Raw genomic sequence first — 27,350 nt, forward strand, 5'->3', positions numbered from 1 at the left:
TGGTGTCTGGTTTCCTAGTCCTTGGTTTTGGTGGTAGAGTGGTGTGGATGTGGGCTTCTGTGTGACTCCAGTGCTGTGGGAGTAGTGGTAGGAGAATCATGGGCTCTGGGAGGAATGAGGAGAGAACAATAGAGCAGGATACCTGAGGTATCCAGGACTTAGTTGGTCCTGGTGGGCTACCTGATTGAGGCAGGAGGATATCAAGTTTGAAATCAGCCTGGGTTGATTGAGACATTGTCTCAAAAAGGGGCTAGTAGCTAGCTTAGCTAGAGACCTAAAGCCCTGGCTTTAATTCCCAGTAAAGTTGAGTGACCAAGGAAACCTGTTTTTGTCTTTGTAGTGTGGGAAGGTGAGTGTGAAAGGGTGATTAGATGTTCTCTGTGATTAATAACCCAGTAAAGGGCTGCCATGCATTAAACCTAACTGCAAAGCCTTATAACAGACACAACTTTGGGTCACTGGGCAGGCTAGAAATTCTTGGAGATACTAAAATAAGAATAGCTGGCTAAGCGGTGGTGGGGCCTGCTTTTAATCCCAGCACTCGGGAGGCAGAAGCAGGTGGATCTCTGAGAATCAAGGCCAGCCTGGTCTACAGAGTGAGTTCCAGGACAGCCAGGGCTGTTGTACAGAGAGACCTTGTCTCGAAAAACCAGAAAAGGAAGAAAAACAAAGCAAAACTGAATGTGACAGTGTACACTTTTAATTCAGCTACTTGGAAGACTGAAGCAGGATTGTTGTAAATCGAGACCAGTGTGAAGTTCTCAGAAAAGCCTTTTATGCCAGCCATGTTGGCTTACACCTTTAATGCTAGCATTTGGAAGTCAGAAGCAGGCAGGTGAATCTCTTGAGTTTGAAGCTAGCTTGGTCTATATAGTGAGTTTGAGACCAGATGGGGCTACATAAATGTGAGATCCTTAGAACTAAGGGGAAAAAGATCACTTATGTGTTAAGGTTCTACATGACCAATTAGGAATTTGTGATTGTGGGTAGCTGTACATTGTAGATGCAAAATTATCCATTAGTCCTTAATAACCATTTATTGCTCACATCTGTGTCTGATCTAATGTTATTTGGGGCAACCTGAGTCAGAGTTCCTGGGCCATTGTCATTCAACCCAAAAATAAACTTAATCTCTTGGAGCTTAATTGATGAAGTGCTTGCTGGTCACGGTTGAAAACCTAAGTTAGGATTTCCAACACCACATAAATGTTGGGGACAGGAGAGCATATCTAACTCCAGAGCTGAGGAACAGAAATGGATGTATCCCTAAAACTCACCCTTTGAGCCAGCATAGCTGAAATGAGTATTAGTGACAGACCTGTTTCAAGATAAATGGTGGGGAGCAAGAGAATTGACTCAGCACATAACGGCATTTGCTGCCTGGTGACCTAAGTTTGATTCCCTCTAGAACCCACCTAAAGGTGAAGGAGAACTGCCTCCACAGAGTTGTTCTCTGGCCAGTACATGTATGCTGTGGCACGTAGAAGCACACACCTCACAAAATTCAGGACAACAAAAAACTAAGATGTGGGCTGTTGAGATGATTCAGAAGCTAAGCACACTGGCTGTTCTTCCAGAGGTCCTGAGTTCAATTCCCAGCAACCACATGGTGGCTCACAGCCATTTGTAATGAGATCTGGTGCCCTCTTCTGGCCTGCAGTCATACATGCAGACAGAGAACTGTGCAAAATAAATCTTAAAAAAAAAACAAAAACAAAAACACTAAGGTGTAGATTGAAGAAGACACCCTTCCTCTTTCGACCTCAGGCTTCTGAATGCATGCAAAGCACAAACTCCCCGGGCTGGGCTGGAGTGGTTGATAGTCCAGTGGTTAAGAGCACTTTCGGCAAGGTGTGGAGCATGCCTTCAACTGCGGCACTCGGGAAGCAGAGGCAGACGGATCACTGAATTCGAGGCAATCCCGGGTTACATGGTGAGACCAAGTCTAAAAGCACTTGGTCTTGCAGAAGACCTAAGGTGCGTTTCCGGCACCCACACCAGGCGGTTGCCGCCCTGTATCCCCAGCTTTAAGGGATCCCAAACACATAAAAGTAAAAATAAATCCTTAAAAGCAACAAAAGACTTCCTTTGAGATGACAGTCGCACAACCAAAAGAAGTGACCCACTTGCGATTTAGACATCCGGTTTCCGTGCTAGTATCCCGGTTTCTGACGTCACCTAAAAAGCGCCGGAAATGACCTCGCGCTGCCTAGGAAACAGGACGCTGCCCAGTGGTAGCCAAACCTGGGACAGCCGCACCCACCCTGTCGCCATGGAGCTTCCCTCAGGGCGGTGCGGGGATCCTCGCTCTTGTGACGAAGAGTCGGACCCCGAGCCAGACCCGGACCCTGACGCTCAGGCTGAGGCCTACGTAGCCCGTGTGCTTACCCCACCCAAACCTGGCCTGACCCCGCGGCGCTCGTCGCTGCAGTCCACGCTCTCCGCGTCCCTGGGCGCGCCCGAGCGAAAGGCTGCCTCCAGAGTCCCGGCCGTGCGCCTGCCGGGCCTGCTGAGCCTTCCCCCGGAGCTGCTGCTGGAGATCTGCGCCTACCTGGATGCGCGGGTCGTGCTCCATGTCCTGCCGTGCGTGTGCCAAGCACTGCACGACCTTGTGCGTGATCATGTCACCTGGAGGCTACGCGCTCAGCGCCGCGTACGCGCACCCTACCCAGTGGTGGAAGGTACGCACACCTCGGGCAACAGGAACTCCTGCCCAGGTCAGGCTTGGGGTGGGAGAAAGAAGTACCTGGTCTGCGGGTGCGCACAGCTTCTGGTGCAGGCTTCGAGGCTGTCCCAGGTCTGACTGTAGGCGGAGGAAATTTCGGATCTTGCCTAATCCTTAATCTGCCACAAGGCAAATACTTGACTTTCTCAGGCAGAGCTCTGAACCTGAGCTCTCTAAACTTAGAATTTAAAGATTCCCCGTTTTGGGCTTTGTTAGCACTAAGGCCCTAGCCCTGATGGGGATAACTCTAGGACTTTTTGGATTGTTCTTGGAGTGAAAATGTGTCCAAAGACTCCTCAGGCTCTGGATACAGCCTGAGACACAAGCAGCAACTGGCTTAACAAAGCCCCCAGGATAGGTGAAGCAGAGGTTCTGAATCTCTAGATTCCCAAACCTGAACTAGTGTCGGGATTTAGAAGTTGGGATCGTTGATACCAGTAAAAGTTGATACCTGAGTCTAGCCTGTCATCTTTTTTATTTTTTATTTTGAGACAGGTTCCTGATTCTCCTTCTTTGGCCTTAGAAGTGCTGGGCTAGCCTGTCAGCTTTGCAAAGCTGTTGTGTTATTCCTTCTGCCCCTGAGTTCATTGGTTTGTGGAGGAAAAGAAAACTTGAAATTGATGATTTTGAGTTTTTGTCTTTTTTAAATTTTTTTAAAAGGGTTATATGTATGGAACTCAGAGCTTTGGGTATGTTAGGCAAATGCTTTATTTGCCATGTGCTACATCCTCAGCACAACCTTGAGACAGTGTTGATCCTGATGTCACTGGGTCCTTAGGCTCTTGAGACAGACACATGGCAAGCTGAATGATTGATTCTGCAGACTTCTGGATTAGGGAGTTGACCTCCAACCCCCAGTCAGATTTCCAAACAGCTTTGATAAAAGCCGGTGCTTGAACCTCATCCAAGCCATTGAATGGGCGACCTGGGGTTTAGAATCTGTCTTGGGAGGGATGGGGAACTATTAGGAATACCCAGGGCCCTGTGCTTCCTAGGTAAGTTCTCAACTGCCAAGCCATCCTTTCCACCCCTTGGCTTCTGTGTCTTGATGTGGCTTCCTGGTTTACAGTTAGAAGTTTAAGAACTGTGTTCGACTGGGCGGTGGTGGCACACAGTTTTAATCCCAGCACTTAGGAGGCAGAGCCAGGCAGATCTGTGTGAGTTTGAGGCCAGCCTGGTCTACAGCGTGAGATCCAGGACAGGCACCAAAACTACTCAGAGAAACCCTGTCTAGAAAAACAAACAAACAAAAAAAAATGAACTGTGTGCCTGAGTCTGGGTCAGGTGGCTAAGGCCAGAAGGGTTGGTTTAGTCTTGAGGCCCTGAAGAGGACTGAGGGTGAGGCTGTTCCTAGTCCTCCATGGAAGATGGGTGGTGAGATCGTCTGAGGCAAGGCCAGAGTCTGTGCCTGCTGAGGGTGGGGGATGGCATCCAGGTGGCACTCTATGCAGGTCTGGAGAAGGTTGGGCTTCCCTGGCAGCCAGGGCTGGACTCTCTCAGCTGATGCCCACTGACTCTCCTGTTCATGGTGCCCCACAGAGGAGGACTTTGACTGGCCAGCCGCCTGCATCGAGCTGGAGCAGCATCTGGCCCGCTGGGCAGAGGATGGACAGCGAACTGAGTACTTCTGCCTGGCTGATGGTCACTTTGCTTCCATTGATGCAGTGTTGCTGCTGCAGGTAAGAGCATTAGGTGGGAGGCCAGGCGAGGTGAAGGGTGGGGGAACCTCAACATCTCCATGCTCTCCTGCCAGGGTGGGGCACTGTGTCTGTCAGGTTCCCGAGATCGCAATGTCAACCTGTGGGACCTACGACATCTAGGAAAGGAGCCTAGCCGAGTTCTGGTGAAGGCCTTGGGCACCCAGGGCAACAGCACACACAAGGTGAGCAAGCCCCAGGGGCATTAGAGAGGCTGGGAGGGCGCTGCAGCTCGGGTTGGGTTTTGATGGCAGGTGGCATAGACTTGACTCTGTGCCTGCGCGTGGTGTAATTTTTGGTGAGTTCAGTTTTCCGGTGGGTGGTAAGATGAAGCTGGGTTAAGTATTAATGTGCATATGCCATAAATTCAGTCTTTGGCCCACAATAGGTGCTCAATAAGTTGTCAGGTATACCTCAAGAGGCCCCATGCGGAACAGTTATAAAGCCACCATTGGGGATCAGCTAGCCTTCAGTGTGACTACCCTTTCATGAGAAATGGCTGATAAATGACAGTTCTACCCATCCTTAAGGTGATCTGTGCCCATGACCAACAGATTGAGTGCTGAGTTCACATGTCCTGGCTGTGTGTTCTTGGGTGGGGGAGCAGCCAACCTCTCTGTATCCAAGTTATCAAACAGCATATGTTACTGTACCCTTCTCAAAGGGTTTGGCAGGAATGTCTTCGCCACATGCCAGCTCACTACACATAGTAACTGATAAGGTAGGAACTGCCCCCCCCCCATTTTTGTAAATAGAAATGGGAAGGCATTTGATTAGTTAGGTTCTAGAGTAGAAGCTGCACTTTTTTTTTTAATTAAAAATTTATGTGTGTGGGTGTTTTAGCTGCAGGTGTGTCTGTGCATCAAGTGTACATCTGGTGCCCATGGAGGCCGGGAGAGGGCATTGGGTCCCTTGGAACTAGAGTTATAGGTGGTTGTGAGCTGCCATGTGGGTGTTGGGAATCAAACCTGGGTCCTCTGAAAGCTCATAAATGTTGAGCCATCTTTCTAGCCCTGGAGGCTGCATTGTTAATCCAGTTGTTTGAGGCCTCAAACCTCCATTAATGTGGGCCTCTGGAGGCCTTGACTTAGACCGTGATGGCTCATGCCTGTAATACCAGCACTGTCAGGAAGCTAAAGGCAGAGGATTATTCTGAGTTGGAACTAGCCTGTGTATTCCTTTAGCCTTTAGCAGACTCTGTGGGTATCTTGTAATAAACCTGAGCTACATAATGAGCTCCGGGCCAGCCTGGACTGTAGTCAGACTCTTTCGAGAGCAGAAGAACAAAAACAAGCTATTGAAAACTGCTAGAGTGTAGCTCAGTGATACAGCACTTGCCTAGAATGTGTTGAGGCTCTGGATTCTATCTTAGCACAAAGTGAGGGGTGAGGGGCACTGAGAGAAAGAGTGAGAGGTCTCTCTAGACACCACTGAGGATGTGTGTTCTTGTCCCCAGGTTCTGACAGGCTTGCAGACCCAAGCCCTGTCCTCCCGCACTGGGATTTGTTGAGTTCATTAGTTGTTTTCTCCCCTTCTGACCCTTCATTTTGTTGTCTGTGGGAAGGGATGTTTACATAGAGTGGGAATTATGTTCATTACTGAAGAGTTTGTGGAAGTGGCCATGAGGAGGGAAATGCTGTTTGGCTTGGAGTAAATCTGTTCATCTCTTGGATCCTTCTCTGCAAAAGCAGGAAGGTCCAGACTTTTTCTTGGGCTTTGGGGAGGAGAAAGCCATGAGCTGTTGTACAGCTCTTAAAGTGTGTTGTCTTATGTGATGGTTGTGTCTGCTCCCACAGGGCTGGGTGTGGTCGCTAGCAGCACAGGATCACCATGTGTGCTCCGGCTCTTGGGACAGCACTGTGAAGCTGTGGGACATGGCAGCTGATGGGCAGCAGTTTGGCGAGATCAAGTGTGAGGGGGCCCGGGCAGGGGGCCTGGGTGGGTAGGGCCCTGCCCGGGCCATCACCCCAGCCTTGTGTGCCGTGTGTCCCCAGGGGCAAGGCGGCAGTGCTGTGCCTCTCCTACCAACCTGACATCCTGGTGACTGGCACCTATGACAAGAAGGTGACCATCTATGATCCCAGAGGTGAGTTTTAATTCTAGTGCTTAGAAGGCAAGCAGGTATCTGTGAGTTCAAGACCAGCATGGTCTACATAGTAAGTTCCAGGCCAACTGGGGCTACACAGTGAGACCCTGGCTCAAAAACAAAACAAAAGAAACACAAAACAACAGAAAAGAACTCTGGGGTTGGGGTGGGGGCAGGGGCTGAAGAGATGGCTCAGCAATTAAGAGCACTGGCTGTCCCTCCAGAGGACCTGACAACCACCTGAAACCACAGTTTAAGAGGATTAATTGCCTTCTTCTGGCCTCCATGGGCAGTGTATGCGTGCCATGCACAGACATACACATGTAGGCAAAACACCCATACACGTAAGATAAAAAAGGAATCTCAAAAATGAAAAAAAAAAAAAAAAAAAAAAAACGAACATTGAGTCATTCAAACAAAGACCATTGGTGGGTGACATAAATCTGACTGCACTGTGATACGTTGTTCTCATTGCGGAGACTGAACCTAGTGCCTCCTTCATGCTAGACAAGTGCTTTGTCCCTGAACTGTGTTCATCTTGAGAGGGAATCTCACTGCCTTGCCCAGACTAGCCTCAAACTCACTCTTTAGCTTAGGCTGGCCTCCACCTATTAATCTTCCTGTCTCAGCCTCCAGGTTCCTGAGTAGTTGGGATTACAGGGCTGCACCATGAGGCCTGACTGATGATTAATCTCCCCTGCCCCCATCCTGGGATGGAAGCCAAGGCCTTGTGCTTGCTAGGCTATTGCTTAGCTGCTGAGCTCTATCCCCACCCAGCCATGACTGAGTCATCGTACTCCACTAAACTGAAGGGATCCTGAGACGGACTCGGCTTGGGTGGAGTGACGTGCTTGGCTGTGTTGGGAGGGACTGCTAGGGTCGGAAGGGACAGTGGCATGGAGGCAGGGGCCAGGAAAGGACAAAAGCCTGTGGGTCCTGATTCAGGTGGCTGCTGAGGGGAGGGGAGCGATCAGGTGCGAAGCTGAGCAGGTGGGAGGTTTTCCCAGGTGAGATGGTGGCCCAGATCCTCAGGTGGGCCCGAGTCTCTGAAGGGCTCTGATATCCTGCCCCCGGCCCATCACCCCACTCCAGCCGGCTTGGCCCTGGTGAAGAGCCGCAGGCTGCACTCGAGCGCTGTGCTGGCAGTGTTGGCAGATGACAGGCACATCATCTCAGGCAGTGAGGACCACAGTCTTGTGGTGTTTGATCGCCGAGCCAACAGCGTCCTGCAGCGGCTGCAGGTGGGTTGCCCTTCCCAGCGGCTCCCAGGGGGATTGCAATGCGGCTTGCCATTTCTGAGCTGCTCTGTGCCTTGTCCTTCCCACAGCTGGATTCCTATCTGCTCTGCATGTCCTACCAGGAGCCCCAGCTCTGGGCGGGTGACAACCAGGGCCTGCTGCACGTCTTCGCCAACCGAGATGGTTGCTTCCAGCTTGTCCGGGTCTGCTGGGACCCCTGTCTGTGCCTCCCCTGTGACTCCTTGGGTGTGGAGGGCTAACCATGGGAGAGCTCTCCCTGAGTGTCACCCATCCTCTCTCCCTAGTCCTTTGACGTGGGTCACCAGTCTCAGGTCACAGGGATCAAACACTCGCTGGGGACTTTGTACACAACATCTACTGACAAGACCATTCGGGTGAGAACACTGGCCCATGCACCCCCCTACCCAAACTGCCCGGGTCACGTATCCTGACCTCTGCCCGGTACCCTTCTCAGGTTCACGTGCCCACAGACCCACCCAGGACCATCTGTACCAGAAGCCACCACAATGTGTTGAATGGGGTAAGGTCCTGCCCCATGTAGCCTGCTGGCCTACCAAGAGCCCCCGCCGTCCCCTAAATCCCTTGTCACTACTCCCCAGATCTGCGCTGAGGGTAACGTGGTGGTGGCTGCCTCCGGTGGACTGTCACTGGAGGTCTGGAGGCTGCTGGCCTAAACAGCAGGACATGGCCGTGGACGGCTGTTGGTATATCTATACTGCCTGCTGAGGCTGCCCTGAGCCTCAGCTCTGGAGGACCTTCCTGCTATTGGTGCTGCTTCTGCCCTGCTCCATGGGCCTGGGGCACAGGAAGACCTAGGGCTGGGCCCACACCTGTGCCTGTGGAGGTGACATTCTAGTTTTAGCCACCCAGGGGCCTATTCCCTACCTTCCACCCCTGGATTGTTTTGTTTTGTTCATTGAGACAGGGTCTCATGTAACCCAGACTGGCCTCATACCCACTATGTTTTTGAGGCAGGTCTTGAAGCCTGATCCTCCTGCCTAAATCTCCACGTGTTTGGATAACAGGCTCACCCCCATGCCCGGATGATCCCTGTTTTGTCAGGATTTGGGTGCCTCTCTCCCACAGGAAAGTGAAGGAGAAATAAACGACCCACTGTGCAGTTGTTGGGAACTGGAGTGTGAGCTTTCTGTGACCGCAAGTCTGTGCCTTTTTGGGGTTGTACACGTGACTGAGTGGGAAGGGCAGCATGCTGGGGCTGGGGTGCTGCTGCTCAGTGTGTGCACTCACGGACCATGGACGCTTGGTCTGATGTAACTCAGTCGCGGGCTTGTGGGCTATGTGGCATGTAGCCTCTGACTCAAATTCCCAGTGTAGGTCTATATGGAGGGAGTAGACATCTGCCCCAACCACCCTGTAGGCATGTGGCAGGGGGCCATAGTGCAGGTCTCTTCATGCAGGGCTCTTGGTGTGCAGATTTGTGCGGCTGTGACTGTGGAAATGGGCATAGAAGGAAGCCTGACAGGTGTGCACCGATGCCCAAAAGCTGTGGTACCCCTCAGCCTCCCACTTCAGCACACACAAGTCGTAACACAGGAGCAATCATGTTTATTGAGGCCCTTCTTCCTGTGGTATCCAGGGTCATGGGGCAGTAGCATTATTATGGGTTCATAGGATAGCACAGGGCTTCTTTTCCTTGAAAGGGTTGGTGGCAGCTGGGATGCCCACAAGGAAAGGGTCGCTCTTGGCCTGCTCTGTGCAGAACTGCAGCAAATCTGTGGCTGCCTTGGACACCTGCAGACCAACCAAGTCAGCCACCTCTGGGTGCCCACCTGCCCCTTGCCCAGCTGTGCTCACGCCAAGCCACCTCTGGGTGCCCACCTGCCCCTTGCCCAGCTGTGCCCACACCAAGCCTGCCCAACCCTCACCTGTATGCGGTTGATGCCCGCCTCCATCCGCAGTTGCTCTACCGCCCGGCGGGCCTGTCCGATGTCACTGCCAGTGGCCACTTTGCTGGACATCTGGGAAAAGGTGAGCAGGGCTGTGCAAGCCTGAGTGCCAAGCTTCTGCAGCTCCTTCTGGGTCCCTGGCTGTTCCTGGTTTCCGCACGTTCAGATACCTCAGCTGAAGACTCCCGAACACGCTTGGCTGCCTGCTCCAGCCTCAGCTACCCCACTCTGGCTCCCTTCTCAATACTGGCCTCAACACTTCAACCCCCAACCCCCACCCCTTTCCAGTCCCTGCAGAGACTTTGAAGCCAGGATCCAGTGAAATGTCACCAGCAACAGCAGCAGCAGCTGCTGGGACAGAAGGGGTCCGTTCCCCAGGAGGCCCAGTGGCTGCTTTGGTGTCACATGTTTCTTGGATCTCCTGGGGCACTAGGCAGCTTGGCTGCAGGCCTGAAGGATGTTGGGACTCTGACTTGCTAGATATCTGTGGACTGTCCCCACCAGACTCCCCTCCTTGCCTCTGCCACCCTTTGCAGGCTTTGTGTACCCTGGCTCGACTCTCTCCTGAACTCCAGACTGTCTTTTTAATAACTCTTCCCCAACTCCATTTTTTTTTTTTTTTTTTTTTTTTTTGGTGTTTTTGAGACAGGGTTTCTGTGTAGCTTTGCGCCTTTCCTGGAACTCACTCTCTAGCCCAGGCTGGTCTTGAACTCACAGAGATCCACCTGCCTCTGCCTCCCAAGTGCTGGGATTAAAGGCGTGCGCCACTACCGCCGGCTCCCAACTCCATTTTTAAAAATTTTATTTTAAAGCCGGGCGTTGGTGGCGCACGCCTTTAATCCCAGCACTCGGGAGGCAGAGCCAGGCGGATCTCTGTGAGTTCGAGGCCAGCCTGGGCTACCAAGTGAGCTCCAGGAAAGGCGCAAAGCTACACAGAGAAACCCTGTCTCGAAAAACCAAAAAAAAAAAAAAAAAAATTTTATTTTAATGGGGTTTTGAGTCTCTTGAAGCCCAGGCTGACTTTGCCATCAAGCCTGACATCACTCTTGTGTGTTATACCTCTTACCATGTTCATCCCCAGACCTGCATCCCAGCTGCTCGGGTACCCATCTCCAAGGCCTCTCTCCCTCTCTCTTCAGGAGCCTCCATCTCTAACTGCCTCAGGTACCATCATATCAGCCTTTTGGTTTGTTTGTTTTGATTTTTTGATACAGGGCTTTTCTGTGTAGCTCTGGCTGTCCTGAAACTTGCTTTGTAGACCAGGCTGACCTCAAATTCAGAGATCCACCTTTCTCTGCCTTCCTGGGCTTAAAGGTGTGTGCCACCACCACCCGGCCATATCAGCCTTTAAGTGAAGTTCTCAGTCTGGTTCCTGCTCTTAGTGTTCATGCCACCGGTCTTCCTCCCGAGCCCGCCCCGCCGGCCTGAACCGGTGTAGTCAGCCCCTGTGTCATCTGCCCTGGCTGTTTGGGGCATGGTGGTGCACACCTGGGATCCTGTCACCCTGGAGGCTGGCTTGGGCTATACAGTAAGACTTCATCTCAAACAAAACAAAAACAAAGACCAATCCAGGTGGGGGGGTGGGGGGTTGGCACCATGGATATTCTAAGCTACTCTAGCGGCTGAGGTGGGAAGATTGTTTACTGGGGGCCAGGAGTTAGAGAGCAGCCTGGGCCACAGAAGGACTGGTCAAGAAAATCCGAAGCGGCTCTCCACCTACTCTGCAGTCTCTTGCAGTAAACTCATCCTTTGCACAGTCCACAGGACGCTGCTGCCGGATTTCCTTTGTTATTTATATGATCAGCACCATTATTGTCATTCAGACAGCAGCTGGCTATGTGTCATCTGGACTCATAGACTCTCCTAGGCTACGATGTCCCCCTGCCTCATCCCCTTGAGTAGCTGGGACTCTAGATGCTCCCACCACACCCAGCCTCTTATCATCTTCCTCCTTATCCCGCAGGGATTACCCTGACACTGTTGTTTATTTGTTCCTTTGTTCATCTGTCCGTCCATCCATCCATCCATCCAGCCAGCCAGCCAGCCAGCCAGCCAGTAGTGTATTAGCCTTGAACTGTTAGAACAAATGCCACAGACTGACTTGTATAAACAACAGGAATTGTTTGGTGGCTGGGTGGCTGGAGGTCAAGGTGCTGGCTTTGGTTTCTCTAGAGATTGTTGTTTCATCAGCTTCTTTTTAAAGATTATTTTAAAATTGCATTCATTATCCCAGTACTCAGGAGGTAGAAGCAGGCTGATCTCTGTGAGTTGAGGCCAGCCAGGTCTACAGAGGGAGCAGAAGGGAGTGGCGTGTAGAAGGGCAAAGTGGCTGGTGAGACTGTCACAAAAGTATTTATTTTGTGTGTGTTGTGTCGGGGAGGGGAGGTGAATGTGGAGGTCAGAGGACAGCTTTCTAGAGTCCGTTTTCTCCTTCTACCATGTGGATCTTTGGGATCGAACTCAGGCAGCCAGGCCTCCTGACAGTGACCTTTACCCGGTGAGGCATGATCTCCCCAGCACAGAGGTCATCTGCCTGCTGTGTCCTCAGCTGCTCTTCTCTCTGCATGCATGTCACCGTCCCCGAGTGTCTATCTGATCATAACAGCCATTCCCATCTTAATCAGAGCAGCTCTGGCTGCCTACAATCAGCCCTCAAGGTTGAACCTGTTCCCTCGTAGAAGAAGGGGGTGAGGGTCATCGGACTCTCACCTGGGAATCCAGCCACTTTGCCCTTCCTTCTTCACGCCAATCCCAGATGTGCAGTTCTCCATCCACACATGGTATCAGGCAGTCCTAGCATATAGAGATTACCTGAAGTTGGGGCTCTATCTTTGCATCTCTGGAGGAGTAGTGTCTCTGAAATCTAGGTCTTCTGGCCTTGGCCAAAATGCCATGTGTTTGGCATTTTTCTCCAGTCACTTTTTCCTTCAGCTAAGGTTACCAACTCCTCCATCCACCTGTGTGTGTGTGTGTGTGTGTGTGTGTGTGTGTGTGTGTGTGTGTGTAGGCCAGAGGACAACCTCAGATGTCATTCCTCAGGACATCTACCTGGTCCCCATTCCTTTTATTTTGTGCATGTATGAGCATGTGCATGCATGGCATGCTTGTGGGGGTCAGAAGATGATTTATGGGAGTCCAAGGCTCTTTCCTTTTCCATGTGCCTCTGGCCACTGAGCCCTCTTGCAGGCCCCACCCCAGGGACCTGCCTGTCTCTGCTTCTCCAGAGCTGGAATTACTGGCACTGCCCTCACACCCTTTTGTTCTTTTTTTAATTCTGGGAATTGAACATCCAATCCACACTCCTGCAAAGCAAGGGCTTACTGACAGCCATTTCCCCAGCCCACACCGGTCTCACTCTGTAGTTGAGGGTGGCCTGGAACTTGAGATTCTTCTGCCTCCACCTGACGGCTGGCTAGTCTGCACCTCCTGACTGCTGTCGGTGTGTGCCCCAAGCCTGGCTTAACCACAGTTTTCTGTTTCATCGTTCAGACTGTGGACAGCAGGAGGGCAGAGGTCTTGTTCACTGCTGAATCTTAGTGCCCCGCAGAGAGCACTATTTAGTGTAGACCACACAAACTGTAGAATTAATAAGTGCTCCTGGGGCTTCTTGTGGTAAAATGATGGCAGACATCCCTGCCTCCCACAAGAGGCCCGTGATCCAGTGGGAGGTGACAACTGTGGCTGGAGTGTCAGAAGAGGAGGCAAAGAGGTTTGCGGAGACTCTGGGAGGCACCAAAAGGAATCACTATTCCATTTGACAAGAGGCTGCAACTAACTCATTTTGCCTGATGCCCAAGGGCTCCGTCTTAGGAACAATCATCTCGCTCATAGGGGACAGGAATATGTATGTGGGCAGACAACTCTCAAATTAGGCCCTTTCATCCGCTGCAAGCTGAGTCTGCCCACAGGGAATAAGGGCTGCCCGGAGCCAGTGTACGGAACACAGGAGTAAATGGCCGCTGCCAGGACTGCAGGCTCTATGCAGGGTCATGTGACTCAGTAACTTCCGGCCCTCTCCCCTCCCTCCTCCCCTCCCCGGCTCTCGAGTCCCATTTCCTGGGCTGGGCCGACCACGCTGAGAGAGATTCAGGGGGTCCCGAGGCACCGAGGTGGCCGAGGTCTGAGAGCGGCCACGGGCGCATGGAGGGGACCCCGCAGGGGGCGGCGCCCGCCGCGGCGCTGGCCGCCGTGCTCAAGCACAGCTCGGCGCTGCCGCCCGAGAGCGCCCAGGTTCAAGGGTACGACTTCAACCGCGGCGTAGATTACCACGCACTTCTGGAGGCCTTCGGCACCACCGGCTTCCAGGCTACCAACTTCGGACGCGCGGTGCAGCAAGTCAACGCCATGGTGAGGCGCAGGGCTGCCCAGGAGCGGGACGGGAGGGCGGGACCGCCGCGCAGATCCGCGTGTGAGTGTCTGGACCGGGCGGAGTCCGGGAAGTTCGCGTTCTGGGATGGGGCGTGCCCTGATTCCCAACCCAGTGATGTCCCTCCCTCTACCTGAACAGGCTGCTTATCTCTCTGGTGGACGTGAGGCTGATGAGAGGAAACCCACACACACCTCTAAGAAGGTGTCTGGCACACTGAGCTCATTATTCCCCAGACTCACACTCCACTGTCTCTGGGAGCATGAATCCCTGGGTCAGGCCCCAAGGGGTTCTTAAGCACCACACCTAAGTGGTCCCAATAGTGTAGGGCATAGCTAGGATATTAGAGCCCTTCATTCCACAGATTGCCTAGCCTCTCTGTGTTTGACACTCCCCATTTTGGGGTTGGAAGAGCATTGTAGGAGGAGCTTAACGTGGGAGAGCCCTGGGTTCACTTTTCCCAGTGGAAGGAGACTTGAAGACGCTATGTGATTGGTTCCTAAAAGGGAACAAATCCTAAGTGACAGACCTGAACCGGGAAAGGGAGGCTAGGACCTGCACAGGGGTTGTGCTTTGTTTTTGAAGTAGACCTGTAGCCCTGAGTACAAACTGGAATCCAATCCGTCTGGGGGTCCTCTCCTGAGGTTTGGAGTCAGTGTGACTTTCCCGTGCCCTCATGCGCAGATTGAGAAGAAGCTGGAGCCGCTAGCACCAGATGAAGACCATCACGAAGACCTGACGCAGAGCCGCCGCCCACTCACAGGCTGCACCATTTTCTTAGGCTACACATCCAACCTAATCAGTTCGGGCATCCGTGAGACCATTCGCTATCTCGTGCAGCACAACATGGTGGGTCCGCGTTAGGTCTGTGGCTTCCACCTCCTTGGGCTGTTCATTTAAGAGAAATGAAGAGGGGTCTGAAGAGGCTTAGAGGTTAAGAGTATTTGTTGCTCTTGTGGAAGACCTGGGTTTGGTTCCCAGCACCCATGTGGTGCCTTACAAATGTCTGTAACTCCATTTCCAGGGATGTAGGCAAAACACCGGTACACATAAAAAAATTAAAAAAAAAAAAAGTAATTTTAAAAAAGGATGTGAGGAGATGGATTTTTTTTTTTCCCCTCTAGACAGGGTTTCTTTGTGTAGCTTTGCGCCTTTCCTGGAACTCATAGAGATCCGCCTGACTCTGCCTCCTGAGTGCTGGGATTAAAGGCGTGCGCCACCACCGCCAGCTGAGGAGATGGATTTTTGTTTTTGGACTATGCCTTATGCCTTAGCCTCCAGAGTGCTGAGATCACAGGAGCGTGTGCTTTTTCTGGCTATGGGTCTGCTTTAAGCAGAGGAACAGGCTTGAGTTGGTTTTGTTGCATGCTTTGGGTCGGGATGAGCTCGGGCTGATGTTAGGAGTGTTGCTTAGAACGAGGGTCAGTGTTGCCTGTGATTACAGGTGGATGTACTGGTGACCACTGCTGGAGGCGTGGAAGAAGACCTCATCAAGTGCCTGGCACCCACATATCTTGGCGAGTTCAGCCTCAGTGGGAAGGAGCTCCGAGAGAATGGGATCAACAGGTGGGGCCCTGAGCAGTGGGGGCAGGGGAGCTGGGCTGAGAGTCTTGGTGACTGATGCCCAGGAGCCTCCCATCTCCAGGATTGGGAACCTGCTGGTTCCAAACGATAATTACTGCAAATTTGAGGACTGGCTCATGCCCATTCTGGACCAGATGGTGCTGGAGCAGAACACAGAGGTAGGTCTGGAAGAGTTCTGGAGGGCCTGCATGGTGGATGGAGTCAGAAGACATACGGGCTAATGCTGATGTTCTCTTCCTTGTAGGGTGTGAAGTGGACACCTTCCAAGATGATCTCCCGGCTCGGCAAGGAGATTAACAACCCAGAGTCTGTGTATTATTGGGCCCATAAGGTGGGTTGGTGGGGACGACGCTCTTAGGCTTTGGCATGTGCTGACTTGTTTTGTCTTTGCAGCCACCTGGGAGTCTCTATAATTATTCTTAGTCTTCCCAGACTTAGATGGGGAGTGAAAACACAGAGAGGCTAGGCAGTCTGTAGAATGAAGGGCTCTAATATCCTAGCTATGCCCTACACTATTGGGACCACTTAGGTGTGGTGCTTAAGAACCCCTTGGGGCCTGACCCAGGGATTCATGCTCCCAGAGACAGTGGAGTGTGAGTCTGGGGAATAATGAGCTCAGTGTGCCAGACACCTTCTTAGAGGTGTGTGTGGGTTTCCTCTCATCAGCCTCACGTCCACCAGAGAGATAAGCAGCCTGTTCAGGTAGAGGGAGGGACATCACTGGGTTGGGAATCAGAGTTTTTCTGGGCTATGAGCTGTAGCTGCTAACTGGTCCTGTCTCCACACCAGAACCACATTCCTGTGCTGAGTCCTGCACTCACAGATGGCTCACTGGGTGACATGATCTTCTTCCATTCCTACAAAAACCCAGGCTTAGTTCTGGACATTGTTGAAGGTGAGGTGCTAAGACCTTGGGAGGGAGGGAGAAGGCCCACTGAGACCAGTGCCTGACCTCAGCCCTCTCTCTCAGACCTGAGACTCATCAACATGCAGGCCATTTTTGCCAAGCGCTCTGGCATGATCATCCTGGGTGGAGGTATGGTCAAGCACCACATCGCCAACGCTAACCTTATGGTGAGTGGGGTGGCCCCTGGCAGGTGTCTCTATCGAAGACATGGCATGCTAGGCGTGGACTACAGCAGTGAACTAGATGGGCCGGATTCTCTGTCCTCTTTGGAGTGAGGTTGGCGTGAGGCGTTCAGACAGCAATGAGTGACAGGCACGCTGTGGCAGTGACTCTAAGGACATAAGTAATGTCAGGCAGGCAGGCAGGGGACTTTAGTACCAGCTACTTGGGAGACTGAGGCAGGAGGATGGCTTGTACGTAGCTCAAGGCCAATCTGGAATGCTATAATGTGAAAGGAGTGCTGTTTAATAAAGGGAGTGTAGGAAAAGGCTTCTGAGAAATGTGACCTTGCAGACATTTTCAGGAGGCTCCTCCCACAGGCCTTATGGTTATGTTATGGGAAGAGCATTCCCAGTGAGTGAACAGCCAGCACACAGGCCCCGAGCACCTGAAGTAGCCAAGGAACAGAGTGGAGTGAAGACCGGGAGGGTAGGCTGCAGAGCTAGCTGGGCCTGTGGAACAGAAGAAGGAAGTGAGGACAGGACTCGGGCTTGCAGAGGCCGCTGCTGGCCGTGGGTGTGAGTGACGGGGCCGTGGGAACAGGCGGTTTGATCTGCAGATGGTTGGTTGCAGCTCCTGCTGAGCACAGGGTGTGGACTATGGCTCAGCTACCCTTTTTCATGTGAGACCGGCCTCTGTTGCGCAGGCTGGTCTGGACTCCCTTGGATCAAGGATCTTCTCGCCTTGCCATGCCCGGGAGCTGGAGCCACAAGTCTGTGTCAGCACAGCTGGCTCAGATGTCCCTTAACCAACATGCTTGGTAACACCAGTGTATTGGATTGGTGTTTTGTTGTTTTATATTTAAAAATTTAGATTTACATACACATTTTGGGTCAGAAACCTAGAAGGAAAAACATGTCCAGGATTTAAATGTGAATGGCATATAGCTTGAAGGTAATTTCATACACTTTTTAAAAGTTTTATTTATTTATTTATTTTTTAAAGATTTATTTATTTATTATGTATACAGAAGAGGGTGCCAGATTTTATTACAGGTGGTTGTGAGCCACCATGTGGGTGCTGGGAATTGAACTCAGGACCTCTGGAAGAGCAGTCGGTGCTCTTAACCTCTGAGCCATCTCTCCAACCCAAAAATTTTATTTTTTAATCAGGAGCTGGAGTTACACATGGTTGTGAGCCACTTGACGTGAATGTGGGAATTGAATTCAGGTCCTCTGTCAGAGCATGAAGTACTCCTAATTGCTGAGCCATCTCTCCAGCCCTATATACACTGTTCTCACTTGGCCTGTGGTTTACCTGACTTGTCACATGGTGCTTAGAAGTGGTACATTTTGGCTTATGGAGGGATAGCTTATACCCAGAGGTGGTTGTGTTGGAAACATGGACCATCTCACCTGCACAGTAACTTCAGGCACTAATGGGCCCTTCCTAGAAGCTCTCAAGGCCTTCCACTGTGTCATACCCCAGCTTCCTTGGCTCTGGCATCTGCCTATGGCTTCTGACCAGGCTCTCCTCTGCCCACAGCGGAATGGGGCTGACTACGCTGTCTATATCAACACAGCCCAGGAGTTTGATGGTTCAGACTCAGGAGCCCGGCCAGATGAGGCTGTCTCTTGGGGCAAGATCCGGGTGGATGCACAGCCAGTAAAGGTAGAAGCTGCTGCCTACGGTGAGTCCATGGGCTGTGGCTGTAGGTCCCATGGCTCACCCAGGTTCTCTACAGGTCTATGCTGATGCTTCTCTGGTCTTCCCCCTGCTGGTGGCTAAGACATTTGCCCAAAAGGCAGACGCCTTCACAGCTGAGAAGAATGAGGACTAAGCTAAGAAGATTTATTTATTAACTTTACACACCAGCCCCTCCCTGGGCCCCCCCACTCCTTAGTCAGCAGCGTCTCTAGAATAAATGGTCTTTGTTGGATCTTCTGAGTTTGTCTGGGTCCTTTGGCTTGGTGTCAGATCCCTAAGCCTCAGCTTGCTCCACCCTCTGCCTCATAGGTCTCTTCTCGCCAGTACTGGATGCTGCCCCCCATGGCTGTCAGCAGGCAGGGTTCCATGGGATGGTAAGCCAGTGACTGTACCACACTAGAACCCACGGGCAGGGCCAGTGCCAGGGCACCCTAAGGAATGAATGGTGGGGAACAATTACTAGTGATGAGGCTGTCTCCTTGAGGTCCAGCCTGAAGTCCTCAGTCACCTCTTTCCTGACTTCTTTTGGTGGTGCTGAGAATGTTAGGCAAATCTTGCCACTGAGCCACACCCTCAGCCCAAAGACTCCTAGCATTGGCCATAGAAAGGCCCTGGCCCAGCCAGGCGGTGGTGGCACACACCCTTAATCCCAGCACTACGGAGGCAGAGCCAGATGGGTCTCTGTGAGTTCAAGGCCAGCCTGGTCTATAGAGTGAGCTCTAGGACAGGCACCAAAACTACACAGAGAAAAAAACCCTGTCTCGAAAAACAAACAAACAAACAAAAAAAAAAGAAGAGAAAAAAGGCCCTGGCCCAGTCTTCCTTGTGACCCACCTGAATGTTTCCTTTTTGGGATACTAGGGATGGAACTGCAGGCTCTTATATGCTAGGCAAGTGTTTAACACTGTTCCATTACTGGCCTGTAATGGCTTCTAAGATACTACAGATATCACCTGGCCAAACTGCACCCCTCTGGAGCTCTACTTCCAGGTGCTAAGTAACTTGGGAGTTTCTTATACCTCCCCCCCCCCTTTTTTTTTTTTTTTTTTTTTTTAAACAAAGGGCTCTGTAGTTCAGGCTGGCCTCAAACTTGCAGTAAACCCTTTTTAAAAAATTTAAAAAAATTTTTTGAGACAAGATTTCTCTGTATAGTTCTGGCTCTCCTGGAACTTGCTCTGTAGACCAGGCTAGCCTTGAACTCACAGAGATCATCTGCCTCTGCTTCCCAAGTGCTGGGATTAAAGGTGTGCGCCACCAATGCCTGGCTCAGTAAATCCTTCTTTATTTGCAATATAGTGTTGGGATTACAGGCTGGCTTGGAATTTAGTGTCTTCCTGTCATAGCCTCCCCAGTTGCCGGGACTACATGCATGTACTACATGCCCAACCTTCACTCTCCTCTCAGGGACCTCCGACACTGTCTTTAGACTCTAGAGGCACCTGCTCCAGACACGTCTTGTTCCAAGTTTCACTGTTCCTGACATTCTGAGCACTACTTGTCAGACCCCATGACTGTCACTTCCCTTGTCAGCCCTCAGTTACGATACTATAGTTCCTAACCTAGTTCTTTGGACTCAGCAATATCCTTTCGTGTGCCCTTCAAGGTGAATTTAGTCAGGAGCCTCAGAAGTTGACAGACCATTCCTGCTACCTTAGTTCCCAAAGCAGGAGCTGGTCTCCAGGGTCCCCTAGTTTTCCCAATCCTCTTACCAAGCTTAATTCTGCTGACTAGGCTCCAGCACTGATGTCTCCTTCCTGGAGGCCCTAGGACCCTGATCTCACTAAGCCAGTGGTCTGTCTCTCACCTGGGGCATGTCAGGATCCGGGGGTTAAAGCCATATGAAACCCACATGCAGATCAGATTTCCTCAGGGACGCAGGCTTGGTGGCGGCACTGGCTCCTCGCACTCAGGTTTGTTTCAGTAGCTCACTCAGCCTGGCATTTACAGCCCTGTCTGCCCTGGAACCGGCTTTAGCCACCACCCTCTCCAAGTCCTTTAGCATATGCTGCGTCCTTTCTTGAAATACCCTTCCTGCTTTCCTTCCTCCCTCCTTCAGCTTGGGAGGCTGAGGCAGGAGGAATTCACCCCTACCCCTACCCCCCCTCCAGAGGTCCCTGCTCAAATACCCAACACCACTGCTCTTTTCAGGCCTGGGAGTGGCTGAGGTAAACACATAGCTGATGCCCTGGCAAGGAGCGAAAGGTGGCGGCTCACCTCTACCAGGTCCCAGAAGAACACCTTCCCATCCTCAGAGCAGCTGACCACGTGTGTGTCACGCTCACTCAGGCAGCAGTCCAGCTTGTACTTCTGGTTCTTATGGCCAACATACCTAGCAGTGGGGTGGGTAGAATGGGGGGCTTGTTCCTCCTAGCCTCAGAAGTGGGGTGATGGGGAAAGGCCAACAATGGAGACTCACTCGCCCAGCAGCTCCCCTGTGTCTTTATCTAGAAGCCTCAAAGTTGAGTCCAGGCTGGATATCAGAGTGCACTGCCCATCCCGGCTGAAGCAGGTGCAGGTGATGGGGCCTGGGAGAGAGCATGGCAGGCAGGTGAATCTGGGTACTCTTGCCTGCCTCATCACCTGCCTTGACTGTCCCGCTGGGCCCCGGGGCCACACTCACTGCCCACGTAGTCTGAGAAGACCTGCCCCATCCTTAGGTCATAGCGCCTCACGCGGCCATCCACAGAGCTGCAAGAAAGAGGAGAGCCAGCCTGAAGCATTGCAACCTTTTGCTCCAGGGGCAGCCTGTGTCCCCATGCAATCCTGGTCATCTAGAAAAGTGTGAGCAAGGAAAAGATGCTCTGCTTTGTGACTCAGGTCCAGGGGACAACTTGGTCCCACTCAGAGACCATGCCCTCTTGTCCAAACCCCAGAGCTCTTCACATCCTGACTGGCACAACAGTCAACCCCGTCTCTGGGTTCTCTATCTGCACATTTGACCAACTCCAGCTCAAGAATATATTTTAAGGTTATTATTATCTGTATCTGTCTATCTATCTATTTATCTTTCAAGACGGGTTCTCTGTATAGCCCTAGATGTCCTGGAACTCACTCTGTAGACCATGCTGGCCTGTTAGCATACCCAAGGGCCTGAGTTCTATCCTTTGCACAGCAAGCAAACCAAAACCATGTATCAGAATAGTACAGGTTCTATGCAAGCTATTTTATAGAGGACTGGAGCAGCCTAAATGTGTTCTCCCTGGTCGACCCTGAAAGCAGCAGATACCAAAGCAGCGGTGTTCTCAGGGTGTGACTCCTTCCCCACCCCCAGCACCACTACCATCTTATATCTGTGAAGGTTTTGCCTGTGACCTCCAATCCTTAACGCCTGAGCCCACCAGGCATCGTCCACCCTTTTTTGAGACAGGGTCTCCTGGCTGGCCTCCTTTTACTGTATGACCTTACTCATGTGCTGGGGTCTGTCTCTTCCACCTGAGTGCTGAAGTCAGAGGTGTGTGCCACCACTGCCCAGCTCTAGACAGGCTGGCCTTTAACTCTTGGTCCCCTGCCCTGCCTGATGCTGCCTTGATGCTGGGGAGATGTATGTTACCATGCCTACCATAGTTAGCACTTTGTAATTTTTTGAGACAGGGTTTCTCTATGAAGCCCTGGCTGGCCTAGAACTTGTTATTAGAACAGATTGGCCTGGAACTCAAAAGATCCTCATCTCTGCCTTTCAAGCACTGGGATTAAAGGCATGGGCCACTATGTCTGGCTCATGGTTGCATTTATTTATATAAAATTTTATTAATTTTTTGGATTTATTTTTATCTCATATATGACTATTTTGTCTGCGTTATGTATGTATGTGTACCATGTGTGTGTCTGGTTCCCTGGGGAGGCCAAAAGAGGATGTTGGATTCCCTAGAACTGGAGTTAGAGATGATTGTGAGCCACTATGTAGATACTGGGAATTAAACCCCGTTCTCTGCAAGAGCAACAAGTGCTCTAAACCGCTGAACTATGTTTCCAGCCCTGTAGTACACTTGGTCCTGTCCTATGAGACAGGACTGGGAACTGCAGCTCTCTGTGGAAAAGCCTGCACAGCTTCTCCCATCGAGGGAGGAGCCTGTGCTGAACAAGGGAGATCTAGGGAGGTCCAAGCAGGCAACATCAGAAGAGGGGCCTGAAGATGAGAGAAGGCAGCCAGGTGTAGGCCAAGGAGAGGCGTGAAGTGTAGACCAGCACAGGAGGCCCCAATAAAGGTCCCTATCACCAAACTGAAATTAAGTGCTATCTTAGGTCAGAGAGACGGCTCATCAGGGGACAGAGCAAGACTGATGGTCCAGGTTTGACCTCTGGAACCCACCCACATAATAACTGGATGAGGGAGCAGGCATCTAAAATTCCAGCAATCCTATTGGGAAAATGGGAGGTGGAGACAAGAATTAAAGTTAAGGGCCAGCTAGCCTGGAGTATATAGCATGGAGAAACAGCAAGAAAGACCTGCCTCGCCGGGCGTTGGTGGCGCACGCCTTTAATCCCAGCACTTGGGAGGCAGAGCCAGGCGGATCTCTGTGAGTTCGAGGCCAGCCTGGGCTACCAAGTGAGCTCCAGGAAAGGCGCAAAGCTACACAGAGAAACCCTGTCTCGAAAAACCAAAAAAAAAAAAAAAAAAGACCTGCCTCGACATGCTAAAAGAGAGAAATGACTCTCCTTTGATCTCTACACATATGCCTGCACACACACAAGATTAAGTAAAATTAAAAAACAAAACAGGCAGTGGTGGCGCACGCCTTTAATCCCAGTACTCGGGAGGCAGAGGCAGGCGGATCTCTGTGAGTTCAAGGCCAGCCTGGTCTACAGAGTGAGTTCCAGGACAGCCAGAGCTACACAGAGAAACCCTGTCTCGAAAGACCAAAACCAAACCAACCAAACCAAACCAAAACAGCAGCAACAAAAGAAACCCCCCCAAAGCTGGGCACATCAGGTAGCTCACAACTACCTGTAACTCCAGCTCTAGGGGACCCAATGCCCTTGACCTCTGTTGATATTCCACCCACCCCCATGCAGATACACATACCCTATTTATTTTTCAAATGTCTTCTGTGTACTTGTGTTTTGCCTGCATGTATGTTTGTGTACCATGTGCATGCCTGGTGCCTACAGAGGCTAGGAAAGGGTCTTCAGATCTCTGGAATTGAACTTCCAGACAACTTTAAGTCATCATATAGGTGCTGGGAATTGAACCTTGGTTTCTTTGGAAGAGCAGTCAGTACTTTTAACCACTAACCGATTTCTCCATCCCCCATAGTTAACAAAAATAAATCTTAAAAAGCAAAACAAAAGCCGGGCGTTGGTGGCGCACGCCTTTAATCCCAGCACTCGGGAGGCAGAGCCAGGCGGATCTCTGTGAGTTCGAGGCCAGCCTGGGCTACCAAGTGAGCTCCAGGAAAGGCGCAAAGCTACACAGAGAAACCCTGTCTCGAAAAACCAAAAAAAAAAAAAAGCAAAACAAAACTAACCTCTGTGCTCGGCTTTTTGGGATATTTATTTTGACTTTCAGAATGAAAGTTGCCTAATTATCTGGGCTGGGCCAGGCTTTGAGGTGCAGCACTTGGAGGCAGAGCTGGGAGACTGCACAAGGCCAGCCTGTTCTGTATTGTGAGTTCCAGGACAGAGTGCGTCCCTGTGTCCAAAACAAAACAGGTCTAGGCTGGGGGTCAGCAAGGTGGTTTTGTTTTGTTTTTTTAAAGACAAGGTTTCCATATATAGCCTTGGGCATCCTAGAACTCAACTATGTAGACCAGGCTGGCCTTAAACTCAGAGATCCAAAAGCCTCTGCCTCTTGAGTGCAGGGATTAAAGATGTGCACCATGCATGTCATGGTTCATTCTTAAAATTTTAGCACTTGGGAGGTAAAGGCAAGAGGGTTAGGAATTGAAGGCCACCCTGGGTTACATACATAAGTTCCTGTCTTAAAAAAAAAACAAAACAAAAAAACAAACCATGGCCACTATGATCTTCAGTGGTACCAGGGCAGGAGTAAGCTTCTGGACCTACTCACCCTGCCAGGATCTCATGGTCTGACACCTTTACACTGGATATGCCATCTCTGGCTTCATCTAGCGTCTGCACGGGCTCAGGCTTTCGAGAACGGCAGTCCCAGCATCGGATACTGGAATCGATAGAACCTGTAAGGCCAACAGGAAGGTGAGGCCAGGTTTGGGTCTCTGGGCAACAACCAGTTTTGCGCTGTCCAGGCCTTAGACTCACCAGACAGGATGATTGTGGCCTCTTCGTTAAACTGAACGGTGTTCACCTTCTGAGAAACGGGAATTACTAATTTAGAGGAGGGGAGTTTTGGAAGATTGGGATAAAGGAGAGACTCCTAGTGCAAGTTAAGGGCAAGAGCACATGCTACTGGGCAGGGAGGGGAAAGGTTCTGGAGAAACTGGAAGACAGTGCTTGGTGACTGCCTGGGTGTAAGAGATGGACACAGGCGGAAGACTGCAATGGAACGATCTTCCTTGAACCACCTACGCACTAATATGGATCTCCATGTTGACGCGTTAATGAGAGTCGTCTGGCTTGTACTCACTCCAGCGTGGCCCCGAAATTTGCGCACGACCTGCCCAGTTGCCACATCCCACAGCACCACCGTTTTGTCCCCACCACCAGAGCAGAGATGGCTGTTGTCAAAGGAGCTGGCGGGCAGGAAAGGGAAGGTCAATATCAACTCATGATCCAAGCCTCTGCGCTCCTCACCCCAGCCTGGCCCCCGGCTCACCCGGACGCATCCAGCACTTCGTAGCCGTGGCCACTGTACGTCCGCAGCAGCGTCCCACGCAACGGGTTCCACAGCTTTAGGGTTTTATCGCTGCCACACGTCAGACAGTAGTTGCCATCCACTGGGGAGCAGCAGGTGGGGGTTAGGGGACCTCCGGCCTCAGAAGGCGGGAGGCCCGGGATGAAGACGAGGACCCTTACCATTAAATCGCACGGCTCGCACCGCGCCCTGGCCGCAGTCCAGCGTCTTCAACCGTTTCTGCGGCAGCTCCGGGGCCCGCGGTTTTGGCTCAGGAAAAGCCATATTTCAAACAGTCCGCTACCCGCAAGGCTGAGGTCTGGATTGAGACTGCCTTGCTTCCAGGCTTTCAAAACCCTCGCACGGGTGTAACCTTATTATTGTCCCCCAGGATTTATTTCCTGCTTGGCACTTCCGTGTTCAAATTTTCATCGCGTTAATGACAGCGTTGGGAATACTGAAGGTTCCTTTCAGTTTTTTTCCACATTGCCTACTTTCCAGGAGCTATTCTGGCCTTTTCTTATTCTCCATTCTTTGGCTGAGAGCAGTCCTGGTCCCGGGAGCAAAAGCCCCAGGCTGCTGGTGTTACTCTTAAAAGCCACCCTTCATTCCCGCGCCGGAAGCTGCTGTTCTAGCAGTGAAAGAGGTACGGCGTGGTCTTTGGTTCGTTATGTCCACCAACAATATGTCCGACCCACGGAGACCCAACAAAGTGCTGAGGTGAGCGGTCCAGCAAGTCATGGCAAGGCGTCTCTGGTCGTGGCCGTGGGTCCACGCCAAGTTGTCAGCCCAGGTGGGACTTGATCGCTCCTGACCCTTGAACATGTCGCAGGTATAAGCCTCCGCCGAGCGAGTGCAACCCAGCTTTGGACGACCCGACTCCGGACTACATGAATCTTCTCGGCATGATCTTCAGCATGTGCGGCCTCATGCTTAAGGTGGGCGGGGTTGAATTTCCCTGGGTGTCTGTCGCTCCTCCTGAGAATGAGGCCTGGGGGCGGGTTCAGAAAGAGGCGAGTCCTCGGCGGTGCTGGAGGTGGGGAAGGGGGTTGAGATCAGTGGGAAGTGGAGCTATGGTGAGGTTTCCAACATAGGGAAAGTTGGGATTGCAGTTGATGAGCACATAACTGAGCGGGTCTGAGGGTGGGGCCTGACTTTGAAGCAATTTACAGACGACTCTTGGAAAAGGGCAGGGTCCTTAGCATGTGGGAAAGTGGTGGGGTCAGAGATACAGGGTACACACACATCGGGATCAGAAGCTTGGAGTAGGCTTGGTCCTGAAGGGTTGGTACTTCCTGGGCCAAGGTCCAAGCTGCAGGTCGAACCTGACATCTGAGGATCTGGTTGTGGGGGCTTCCTGGCATACATACTTCTCACTGATCCAGTCTTCCCACCCACCTTTCTTCAGCTGAAGTGGTGTGCTTGGGTTGCCGTCTACTGTTCCTTTATCAGCTTTGCCAATTCCCGGAGCTCGGAGGACACTAAGCAGATGATGAGTAGCTTCATGTGAGGATCCTGAGTAAGGGGATGGGGTCCCGTGACTGCTACCTAGGACTGACACCTCTTTTCTGTCTCAGGCTCTCAATCTCTGCCGTGGTGATGTCCTATCTGCAGAATCCTCAGCCCATGACGCCCCCGTGGTGATGTCTACTAGAAGACTTGGATCCTGTGCTCCTGTCCACCTTCTCTCTGGCTTAGCCTTTGACTGCCTCCAACCTGCCCTTAGCTGCTGTCTGTAAACTCGCCTGAGTGTTGTCTCTGGTCTCCCAGCTGAATGAGGGAAGATGGCCCTTTCCTTGGGGTCCTGCTTCTGCTTTGACAAAGCAGTAAACCCGCAGACTTCCCTTTTATCTCCCTCCCCTGGCTACTGTTATGAGAAACACTGTTCATGTTTCTAAGTATTCACTTGTTTTCTTGTTGAAACCAGTTGATAAAAAATTTTCCACTCTGGATGGCATGGATTACTTCTCTTTTGTTCATGGGGTGCTCTGCCCAGTGAAGACCGGCCTGTGTGCCCCTCCCCACTTGAGCTTTTTTTTTAAACGAGTTAATGTTCATATTTCTTAAGGCTCATGTCTTACATCAGGGGTGAGACAGTTATTTCCACACTTGGATGACTGTTGTCCCAGTCAACCTGACTGATTTGGCTTTGGTTTTCTTTTTTGTTTGTTTGTTTGTTTGTTTATTTATTAACCTACTTGTTTA

The 27,350-nt window shown here is 51.5% G+C and overlaps 5 protein-coding genes and 1 long non-coding RNA gene across 10 annotated transcripts; 4 read left to right on the forward strand and 2 right to left on the reverse strand.

The window, feature by feature from the left end:
• The first annotated feature begins 689 nt into the window (after positions 1-689).
• On the forward strand, positions 690-8,903 carry Fbxw9 (F-box and WD repeat domain containing 9). 2 transcript variants are annotated; one of them, XM_006998379.4, is made up of 10 exons: positions 690-2,681; positions 4,265-4,404; positions 4,479-4,607; positions 6,219-6,331; positions 6,417-6,508; positions 7,601-7,749; positions 7,836-7,949; positions 8,052-8,141; positions 8,222-8,287; positions 8,367-8,903. In XM_006998379.4, the coding sequence occupies exons 1-10, from the start codon at positions 2,195-2,197 to the stop codon at positions 8,439-8,441; spliced, it is 1,455 nt and encodes a 484-aa protein (XP_006998441.2). In that variant the 5' UTR covers positions 690-2,194; the 3' UTR covers positions 8,442-8,903. The 2 variants fall into 2 exon arrangements, with proteins under 2 accessions (XP_006998441.2, XP_042133325.1); XM_042277391.2 differs by lacking the exon at positions 7,836-7,949 and having other exon boundaries at positions 8,367-8,585.
• Positions 8,904-9,164: 261 nt separating this feature from the next.
• LOC143273278 (uncharacterized) lies at positions 9,165-10,883 on the forward strand. The gene is made up of 3 exons (XR_013051210.1): positions 9,165-9,250; positions 9,687-9,756; positions 10,756-10,883. It is a non-coding gene; the product is annotated as an uncharacterized LOC143273278 (long non-coding RNA).
• On the reverse strand, positions 9,314-14,087 carry Gng14 (G protein subunit gamma 14). Of its 2 annotated transcripts, XM_042277400.2 has the most exons (4): positions 13,948-14,071; positions 12,384-12,467; positions 9,654-9,746; positions 9,314-9,519 (listed from the first exon to the last, which is right to left on the reverse strand). In XM_042277400.2, exons 3-4 carry the CDS (start codon positions 9,744-9,746, stop codon positions 9,394-9,396), a joined length of 219 nt encoding a protein of 72 aa, XP_042133334.1. In that variant the 5' UTR covers positions 12,384-12,467; positions 13,948-14,071; the 3' UTR covers positions 9,314-9,393. The 2 variants fall into 2 exon arrangements, with proteins under 2 accessions (XP_042133334.1, XP_042133333.1); XM_042277399.2 differs by lacking the exon at positions 12,384-12,467 and having other exon boundaries at positions 13,948-14,087.
• Dhps (deoxyhypusine synthase) lies at positions 13,704-18,629 on the forward strand. The gene is made up of 9 exons (XM_006998383.4): positions 13,704-14,021; positions 14,725-14,889; positions 15,485-15,606; positions 15,686-15,782; positions 15,869-15,955; positions 16,414-16,519; positions 16,595-16,698; positions 18,236-18,361; positions 18,435-18,629. Exons 1-9 carry the CDS (start codon positions 13,815-13,817, stop codon positions 18,528-18,530), a joined length of 1,110 nt encoding a protein of 369 aa, XP_006998445.1. The 5' UTR covers positions 13,704-13,814; the 3' UTR covers positions 18,531-18,629.
• Positions 18,529-25,468, reverse strand: Wdr83 (WD repeat domain 83). Of its 2 annotated transcripts, none has more exons than XM_006998382.3 (9): positions 25,328-25,468; positions 25,128-25,248; positions 24,939-25,044; positions 24,614-24,662; positions 24,405-24,531; positions 21,018-21,085; positions 20,814-20,922; positions 20,612-20,726; positions 18,529-18,828 (listed from the first exon to the last, which is right to left on the reverse strand). In XM_006998382.3, exons 1-9 carry the CDS (start codon positions 25,428-25,430, stop codon positions 18,679-18,681), a joined length of 948 nt encoding a protein of 315 aa, XP_006998444.1. In that variant the 5' UTR covers positions 25,431-25,468; the 3' UTR covers positions 18,529-18,678. The 2 variants fall into 2 exon arrangements, with proteins under 2 accessions (XP_006998444.1, XP_042133328.1); XM_042277394.2 differs by having other exon boundaries at positions 18,547-18,828; positions 24,885-25,044.
• Positions 25,469-25,569: 101 nt separating this feature from the next.
• Positions 25,570-27,095, forward strand: Wdr83os (WD repeat domain 83 opposite strand). Of its 2 annotated transcripts, XM_006998380.4 has the most exons (4): positions 25,570-25,865; positions 25,978-26,083; positions 26,554-26,651; positions 26,723-27,095. In XM_006998380.4, exons 1-4 carry the CDS (start codon positions 25,816-25,818, stop codon positions 26,787-26,789), a joined length of 321 nt encoding a protein of 106 aa, XP_006998442.3. In that variant the 5' UTR covers positions 25,570-25,815; the 3' UTR covers positions 26,790-27,095. The 2 variants fall into 2 exon arrangements, with proteins under 2 accessions (XP_006998442.3, XP_042133332.1); XM_042277398.2 differs by lacking the exon at positions 26,554-26,651 and having other exon boundaries at positions 25,666-25,865.
• The last annotated feature ends 255 nt before the right edge of the window (positions 27,096-27,350 follow it).

Source organism: Peromyscus maniculatus, chromosome 5, assembly GCF_049852395.1.
Source record: "Peromyscus maniculatus bairdii isolate BWxNUB_F1_BW_parent chromosome 5, HU_Pman_BW_mat_3.1, whole genome shotgun sequence".
Lineage (NCBI taxonomy): Eukaryota > Metazoa > Chordata > Mammalia > Rodentia > Cricetidae > Peromyscus > Peromyscus maniculatus.